A 9,786-nucleotide genomic window follows, 5' to 3' on the forward strand; every position below is an offset into this window, starting at 1 on the left:
TTAACAACAATGGAGCTTGGCTTCACAGCATCCGGGGACTTTCCTAATTAACATATTGGTAACAAACAGTTGGCAATAACATAACGGTGACGTCATAGCATGACATATCTGTTTCGATAAGTACAATTATTATGGCTTTGCGCGTGTCAGGTAGCGAGAAAAACAAGACGGGACTTTCCGTGACTCTGTGCATTGGCTATAAATAGACAGACACGATAGTCACGAAACTTTCCACATGTATATGTACGTCATTGCATAGCTACAGGTAGACAATGGTGCAGGTTGGGCGGTGGGTATAAGTTTGCCGATGCTTATCACGTTATGTTCTTGCTCCTGAACATATACACGAGCTACAACTCATTGACAAGCAAAACCGTTTCCAGACGCTCATAGTACCAGGTAAATGTTTTACTCTAACTTTTCTTGATGATTTTCAGTCTACATCAGTCCGAATTAATGGGTTAGGGTTGCGGGCGCAGTTGACCCCTTGTCTCGAACGTGGTCGGTCGGGCGCAGTCACATGTAGGTCGTGAGATCGTCGTACGACCGCTAACTTTTTGGAGGAAAAAAAAACGTAAGTCTCCTGTAAAGTTCAACTGTCTCGGTACACAAACATGCTCTTTTGGATCCATGTCGGTGGTTTGTTCTGTCAAGGTGTGCTTGATAATTCTATGGCATCAAAATTGTACGACGATCGCACGACCTATGTGACCGCGCCCGATTGAAGCTCATGAAACAGGCAAAGAATTCCCCTTTGGAAGTTCTATGGGAGTTCTCCAAGAAGGTTATGTTTTTGTAAACTTTCTATGTTTCTGTAAAATGTAAAAATGTAAAATGTGTGTGAACGGACAGCATAACTCCGGAACGTCTAGATGGATTGTACTGATATTTGGTAAGTGGCCATGGGTAGGTCTAGATGAGGCCTGGAAACATCAAGTTAGATTTAGGCTTCTCAGCGACTCATCTTCTTTAGTTTGAGGCTACCAACTTCAACTTGCTGAAGATTTTGTAGCCTGCACGCCGACTTAAATCCACTAGCACCCGGAAATTTGGCGGGATCTTTGACGTACATGCGGTGTGGCTCTCCTCAAACACAGGGCCTCCATTTAACGTCGTCCTATCCGACTGACGGTCCTAGCCGAAGCTAGGTTCTCATTTTCACCTAGTAGTAAAGTGAGGAAAGTCGTGTTAAGTGCCTTACTGAATTACACAAGATCGATGGCGACCTCCTGGGCCTAAGCCCAAGGCGCTGCTGATTGCGCCACGGGATCTCACAAAGACTTGTTACGGTACTGCAACAGAACTGCAAGCTTTGATATATCTTTACCTACTTTTTTCTAGCATGGACAAAGTATTTCCACGGTGTCGGTCTTTGTGTTAATGATTGAGGAACAGAAATATCAGAGGGGTGTCACAAGACCTGCTAAATAGCCTCGGTCATCAATTGTAACAGTTCTGGCCTTCCTACGATGGGTTTAATCCAATAACTGCACACTGGGTTTCAAGCAGGGGGGGGGGGGGGCAACTATTGCGTCAGCCATATTGTACTTGCTGCTAGGCTTAGCACTTGACAACCCGCTGCGCTCAAAAAACAAACAAACAAACAGATCAAGTGACTGGTCTGTCCGCTATTGTGCGTCAGGGTTATAGGTTGACAGAAAAGGTGGGTCTTTGCATATGCGTCATAGCTACATGTAGACAATCGTCGAGGGCGGATTCAGTTTACTGTTGCTACATTATGGCCTTGCAACTGTATACTAGACGATAGAAATGCTAAACCGTTTCCAGGCGATCATAGTAACGGTAGTTCACCTTTACCCTATTCAGACCGGGGGGTGGGGGCTTTTGAGGCCCGCGGCTACTTTGATGTCCTATAACGCCAAAATGGCTTATGCTAGAGCCACCAAATTTGGTGAGTTTTCCTAAAATATTGTTAGCAACAATTTTACAAAGTTTGACATATCTCCCATTTTCTCTTGTTGCCATGGCAACCGTTTTTTGACAGGCAGTTTTGCCAGAAATCACTATTTTTGGTTCTAACAATGTGTTTTTCACATTTATTTGCTATATTACTGCTATTTAGTTACATAAATATAATCTTATATTATTTAGCATATCTTTTATAATTATACATGCATAAATTATGCTAATTTGATGACATCATCAGCCCAAAATCTAAGATGGCGGACCGTATGGCCAGATCAAGAATAACAAGCTAATTATCCCTTAAAATTTGAAACTACCTGGTATTTTTTCATCAAAAACCATCTAAATGAATGAATTTAGTCTATTTCCATTGCCCTTTGTGCTTATTTGTTGCAAAAAAAGTATTTAAAAATTCAAGGTGGTGGATATAATATGGCGGAGCCCAACTCGTATCTTAGATGTGCATGACGTCATTTTATGACGTCATTTTGACGTCATTGATGTTGCTATTGGCAACGCAAGTCGTAATAAACATTATTATTCTGTTATCTGCACTTGTTGTTACAGTTTAGTAGCATAACTTGAAGTTTTATGAGAATACCCTTTTTTCATGGGTCCGGCCAATATCATCAAATTAATGACGTCATAATTACGTCATCTTACGTCAACGTAACGTCGAACGTCAAATATTTGTCAGATATTATGTCGATATCATGCCCTGAAAATTTGGTGGCCCTACGGCACGTTGTGCTAGAGTTATAGGACTTAGAAGTGGAGGGCCTCAAAAGACCTCCCCCCACCCGTCCAGGGATGACAAAAAAAGCCCGGTCTGAATAGGGTTTATCCAAATGGTAACCTATATCCGTTGTTTAGAATACGTGATATTTAGGGATATCTAGTCGACGGACGTTGGTTTTAGATTGCAATATTTTCATAGCATTCCAGTCTGAAACACTCGTCTGTCGACTTGATTTCCTTGTATACTCCTATCTTATATACAACGAATAAAGGTTACCCCGCGGAAAAAGGTGTGTTTATTTTAAAGAATAAGATGAAGATTTACATCTAAGATTGACAAAAAAGCTCGGTCAAACTAGAGTTAATATTTCTGTGCACGCGGTATAAGCGAATAGGACTAGGGGTACAAATCCCTCGTTTAGCTTATATAGTCCCAAAAGGTACATGAAATATTGTGTTTTTTGTTGAACTTACGGCATGTTTATTCTTTATTTCTGCACAGTTTAAGTGAACAGGAGGGGATCTCTCCCGTTTAGCCTGGGCACGGTTCACTCTGCATGGCAATCTGCCAAGGGGATTCCCGCCCGTCATCCTGTGGCGCAGTCAAAATTGCAGGTCCGCAGTTGGTATATGCCGCTGAATCGTGAACATCCACATACTCCCTCGACAGTCTTGTCGTATCACTAAGCCCTCAGACGTAAGTACACATTTTGAACGTTCATAAGCTGCTACGTTATATGATGAAAAATCAATATCTCATCATTTCGATTTACATGCACTCAGTATTACGGAAAGATGTATTAGTTATGTGGAGATTCCGAGTGAGGTAGGAATTCACTACCGCCTAAAAGAAAGCTCACTGACAGCTTCTATATAGCCTAATACTTTGAAGACCTCCCAACGGATAGAATAAAAAGGAGCATCTTGCAACTAGTAGTCTAACAGTTTTGAAAAATGAATATGATTAAAGCTCATGTTGCACTGATTTTATCGGCGAACTATATATAGAGAGAGATAGATAGATAGATAGACAGATAGATAGATAGAGAGAGAGAGAGAGAGGGGGGGGGAGAGGGGGATGAAAAAATTGGAGAATTTGCTTTGCTTGTTTGTTCTTGAATGTATTCATGTATTTATGTTGTGATGCATTGTTTTTGTATAAATGACTGGAATATGTTATCACCATGTTTTGTTGATAGTTTTTTCGATAAAAAAATTAAAGGCAAGAAATGCAAACTTTTGTAACGAGTTTGTAAAGAGCAAGGGGAAATACACACATGCTAACGGTTGTCTCCGAAATTACCTTATAGGTAAGGCTATAAGACTTAGGTTTTACTATGACGGCACATTCTGTAACACTTAGATATTTTGAATTTGCAGTATAGATATCAATGATCTAAAATGAATGATAATCGTTCTTATCAACTTATAAAGGGACGTATTTTCTTCCATATTTTCTTATCTCGGTTACCGGACTATCAGTTCTACCGGTTTCTAAAAGAAAATGTAGCTTGACACTATAAAAAAGTGTCAGTTTATCTATACCTGTCTACAAGTCTTTTCAAATTTGCCTGTATTTCCTTCAAACCAACGGTCCCTGGAATAATAAAGAGGATTCCAGATTCTAGAAACATTAATGAAGGTGAATTTCTGGCTTAAAGTAAAATTTTTTGTAGGGGTGCAATATCAAGTCCATGTGTAAATGAATTACCGGGCAAAAAATACGATTTGTGCAGAAACCTGAGAATATTTGCGGTTGCACCTGGCGGTGCAGGTATCGAAAAAAACAACAAAATCACGTTACCGGACTTTCCATGGCCGTGTGTCAGGTTTACAGACAGACAATAGAACCAAAAACAATACTAGCAGATGTCATACAATGGCAGAACACCAAATGCTCACTTCTCTTGGCGTAACTGAGGTGCAATTGAGAAGCATTTGATGATATAGACTACTGTAGGCTTTTAGCGAAATCTATCCATTGATATTTGAATATCAAGACAAGAATTCAATAGCAAGACACTTTCCGTGTGTTTTTCTGAGGTACGTGTTTCCCACGGTTCATCCTCGCCTACAGGGGTGCCTAAGCATTTGCACGAACCCTATGAAATTCGTACGAATATTATGTGATGCACACGAATCACTATGCAAAAACGCACGAATATTATGAAATTCGCACGAATCACTATGTGATTCACACGAACCTTATGAGATTTGCACGAACCTTATTTGAAATTGCGCAACCACTGCCGGGGTCACGTGACAGACGGAGCGGGATTTTCAAGATGGCGGCTTCGATCGGCGGCGACGGAAAATACGAAATAACACGCCGAAATGAAGCAAAACAGTAGCTAACAGGCTTTCAAATACATCTTTGCGACGGTAAATGTCCATTCCATGCCTTGAAATATAAATATCACGGGTAGAAACGCTCCAAATCATGCCTCCTCCTGGCCGCCGTTTTTGCATAAGGATCGTGCAAATCTCATAAGGTTCGTGTGAATCACATAGTGATTCGTGCGAATTTCATAATATTCGTGCGTTTTTGCATAGTGATTCGTGCGAATTTCATAATATTCGTGCGTTTTTGCATAGTGATTCGTGTGTATCACATAATATTCGTACGAATTTCATAGGGTTCGTGCAAATACTTAGGCACCCCTGGCCTAGGTAGTCAATTACGTAAAGTTCAGCGTTTGATCGACGAAAGCACCAAATACATAAGAGTTAATGACCGGTGTCAAGGTGTATACGGTGACATAACTCATGGTCGATTAATTCCTATACCCACCGAATGAACGATCATGAATGAAAAAAGACACCGTAAGAAAAGCGGCTCATTTTACCTTATCATCATAACGTTATAGACATTTCCACAGTATACCGGTGAATTTGCTCACTTCGGAGTCACTGTTTTTGTCCGGCCGGTCCTTTTTTTTTTCTTTGCTGGCCCGGCCAGACTGTTTCTTTCCCTGCCTTCCGAACCCCTTTACCTGCATATATTTAACATATATTTGTACAAAATTTTATGGACAGCTTCACTGACACCGGATGATTGTCTAAAGCGTCTGGCCGTTTCCAAAATCATATCCAGTTGCTTGCCCGAATGGGTAACTTTATGGCGTATCTTATTACCTGGATGTCTAACCTTTATCGACGTTTGTTATGGACATGTTTGTGTGCATTTTTAAAGAGATGTACATAACTCTAAGCATTTCGCAGAGGTATGAAATTTCCAACTTCTTGTTTTGTTATGTAATCTTTTGATTGAAGCGTTTTTTCTTGTTTTGAATACCCCTTATGAATCTCCCTGAATTTTTTTCTATCAAATTCTAGGATGTCATGACAGCACCATCCACGTCCATCATGGTGATCGGTTTGCTGTTTTTGTTGCTCGGGGTGCCGATGCTGGACGGTAAGTCGGACTTTAAAAAAAAAGTTTTCCCCTCAAAAATACAATTCACACAATTTTCCATTTTTGCCAATTTGAAATGCCAAGCAGAATAAAGTAAATTATATATACTCAGGTGAAACATTTTTGGGGAAAATATTTTGATTCTGTTCTGTTTTCTGTTCCCCGATCAAGTTTGATTTTTGTAAGAGGGCTTTTACTTTTATTTTTATTCGTGTGTGAGTATGCGTGCGTGTGTGTGTGTGTATGTATGTGTGTGTGTGTGTGTGTGTGTGTGAGTATGCATGTGTGTGTGCGTGTGTGTGTGTGTGTGTGAGTATGTCTGTGTGTGTGTGTGTGTGTGTGTGTGTGTGATTAAGATATGACCAAACAAGTTGCGACCAGTTCCTCACAACCCCGTTTACCCTGATTTCAGGATGTCGTATTGTCCGCATCTCCGACAATCATCCTCCAAGCCACGACACTCAAATGACAACCTACACGCTGACGGACATGACTTCATCTGAATATCCGGTGTACCGCAGCGACACCAGCGACTGGTACCTGTACCACATCCCTGACAAATGGGTTATTGGTAAGACTGTAGGTGCAACGGAGGGGTACAGCATGTTCGTGAAGAGTGACCACTTCAATGCTGACGAAATTACTGGAACTTTCTTCATCCGATACCATGGTGTTTGGAGAGCATCGCCAAACGTTCGGGTATCATGTACAGGTGAGTTACTCAATGTGCTACACAATGTACAATGTACTGTGGCATCGGGCGTGACGTACATGTAACTGGTAGAGCGTTCGGCTCGAAATATATAGGTCCTGAGTTCGATCTCCGCCGTTCCCCAACGTTGTACCCTTGGAAAGGCACTTTACACGACCTTCCTCACTTCACCCATGTATTTTGCCGTATGAGAATCGCTTAAATGGGACATATCGGGCTATAGTATGTAAGGTGTTAGCTGCTATGGTCTGAAATTTTTACGAATGGGATTATGACACCCTGACACTTCAACATTTTATCTTATTATTACCCTATTAATTAAAAACTTCTATACCATAGGGTCGTGGATTAACGAAACTATCTGTTATAAGGTTTACGTTCGTCCAATGATCTCTTTTTATCGTATTTTCTGAAAGGTACACTGACCATCCTGAAATATCACAGTATTATACCCTGGTCAAATGATAACACTATGTTTAGGAAAAAAGGTTTTGATTTCTTTCCACCCAGGAGCCTTTGAAGTTTTCTTTTACAAAATATGTAAGATACTACCACGACTACATTGTTTAGAGTTAAGTAGTATCGTCACCTTTGCCTCTGCCCGTGTGTTTGTCGATATTTTACCTTGTAGGCTCTGCAATCGAACAACAAATACCAGCAATGGACTGGTGTGTGTATGTATTGATATGTAACACATATTGTTCTATAAAGTTTTTCTTGTGACATTTCTTTTTACCTTACAGTGGAGAACGTTGCCCTGGGTAAGCCTGCCTCGCAAAGCAGCACCGATGGGTCCAACACAGCTGACCTGGCTGTGGACGGAGAGAAAGGGACGTCCGTGCCTGATGGTCAATGCACCTTGACCAACGCTGAGATCGACCCGTGGTGGGAAGTTGCCCTCGAGAGAGACTGGCCCATTTCAACCGTGCGAGTTCTCAATCGCGGGGACTGTTGTGGTAAGTATAATTTTTTATCAGAGAGGGAGAGGGAGAGAGAGAGAGAAAGAAAAGAGAAAAGAGAGAGAGAGAGAGAGAGAGAGAAATTTAGATGCATAATGTAGGGTGAGACATTTCCCAAATAAGTGCGTCAGACTGCAGCGAATTAATCCCTAAACCCACACGTTGGAGAAGCACTGAAATATTCAGCAAGCGTTATCAATCACATACCTCCTTGCAGGTAAAAAATAATGCAAATGTTGTGCGGAAGTTGTCTGTACATGTATCTATGCATTTCCTCCTGTTTTCGGTAGATAATTCACGCTAAAGAGCCACATTGCATTTTCATGAGGCGTTCTTAATTGTGGTTAATTAAATGCAATCAATAGTAAGAACATTTTTACAATTTTTCCTGTGGTGCTTAAAGCGTGCCGCACCCTCGACGCCCGAACCAACACAATATAAAACTCGCCTAAGCGTGCAACGTGCATGTGCAAATTGATTAATAAGGTATGAATTGAAACCCTGTTAGCTCTCTGGTAAATTCTTTAGCCCATTTATATTCGCAAATGTAAACTTCACAAAAACTTTTAACTTTCAACCTTTTAAATTTGAATCAGTATAATGCTAAATTCTCTAACCGTCATTCAAGCTTTCAAATCATTTTTTTTCTACTTTATATCATGACACCGTTTCACTGTTGTCGAAATGTTTTGTTATTTTGTATGCTTGTTTGTATTTTTTGAAATATTAATTGTAATGTCTTTTTGACGATTCAATAAACTCGTATTTATCTATTCATTTATTCTTTGAAGGGCGCCTCCTCGAGAATTTTGAAGTTCGAATAAAAGGAGAGTGGCAGTCGTGGGAATCAAGTGAAATCTGCGGGACCCCGTATCGCCAAAAGCTGTCCAATGGACAGAGCATCACGGTGGACTGTGGGCGCCCCATCGTCGGTAGACACGTTCGGATCCAGCTGCCTGCGAGGTCGGATACTGACGTGCTGTCGGTGTGTGAAGTGGAGGTTTATCCAGGCTTGGGTGGGTAGTTCTTTTTTAACAAACATTTTTAAGAAGACTTATGTATAACTATCGCAATAACCGTACAATTCCAAGTCATCACGACACTTGCCTTTTTTGTGAAGTGTCAGTCACAGTGACGTTACAATTGTCAGAATTTTATTTCATGACCTAATAGTAGAAATTCAGGACCTAAAAAGTATGATTTGCAAGGGTTACTAATGTAACAGAGGAGTGTGTTTTGGGACACATCTAAACGTCTTTGTTCATAGAATAGTACCTATTATCATTGATTGTTACCTAGATCTGTAACAGTTGTATACATACCGACCATACTTTTCCTTACAGTTTTGTGCCTTGGTACTGTACATAAAATTGATGATTTGGAATTCGCTGTTAATTAGATTTTTTCATAACATGGTCTATTTAATTTATCTCTGGCAATGAGGAGGTTCACAATTCCATGTGCGCATGCATTGTGTGTAGTTTGTCAAAGATGATTAGGCACCTAACTCAGGGATGGGTCTAGATCACTTCAGTGTCACTGACGAATGATAGTGGGTTCTATCCGAAACGTCTGACCGTTTCCAAAACCATATCCAGTTGCTTGAGTAACTACTTTTTGGCGTATCTTATATATTACCTGGATGTATAACCGACATCGACGTAAGGCACCAAACTATTTTCTTTCCCAACCAACCTCGATACATGACCTGACGGGTTTCATTTGTCTCAGGAGTCTTCAACTCTGACCTATTACCCACGGTGCATTTCGGTGCATACAATAATTAGAATCGTGAACCGTACTTATTGTTATGTTTGCACTGTTAAAGTGTGGAGATGAAAGTCGTCAGATTACTTTAGGCGAGTCATAAAGATTGATATTTAATTTAAGGATGCCCCGATGGTTACATCGTCCACGGCGGTTTCTGCTACAAGCCCCACAACACCCCGATGACCCTCCAGAACGCACAGGCAACATGCCAACAAGATGGCGGTACGCTAGCCATGCCACGTCATCGTCACACCAACGAGTTCCTG

The 9,786-nt window shown here is 40.8% G+C and overlaps 1 protein-coding gene across 1 annotated transcript in view; it reads left to right on the forward strand.

The window, feature by feature from the left end:
• The first annotated feature begins 270 nt into the window (after nt 1–270).
• Nucleotides 271–9,786, forward strand: part of LOC118407442 — a 13,785-nt gene continuing 4,269 nt past the window's right edge. Inside the window, exons 1-7 of the mRNA XM_035807919.1 lie at nt 271–399; nt 3,167–3,361; nt 6,001–6,079; nt 6,492–6,791; nt 7,535–7,747; nt 8,542–8,766; nt 9,641–9,784. Coding sequence (XP_035663812.1) covers nt 6,007–6,079; nt 6,492–6,791; nt 7,535–7,747; nt 8,542–8,766; nt 9,641–9,784 — 955 coding nt within the window. The 5' untranslated portion in view covers nt 271–399; nt 3,167–3,361; nt 6,001–6,006. The remainder of the gene's footprint in view (nt 400–3,166; nt 3,362–6,000; nt 6,080–6,491; nt 6,792–7,534; nt 7,748–8,541; nt 8,767–9,640; nt 9,785–9,786) is intronic.

This window comes from Branchiostoma floridae, unplaced genomic scaffold (assembly GCF_000003815.2).
Source record: "Branchiostoma floridae strain S238N-H82 unplaced genomic scaffold, Bfl_VNyyK Sc7u5tJ_1342, whole genome shotgun sequence".
NCBI classification, from domain to species: Eukaryota; Metazoa; Chordata; class Leptocardii; order Amphioxiformes; family Branchiostomatidae; genus Branchiostoma; species Branchiostoma floridae.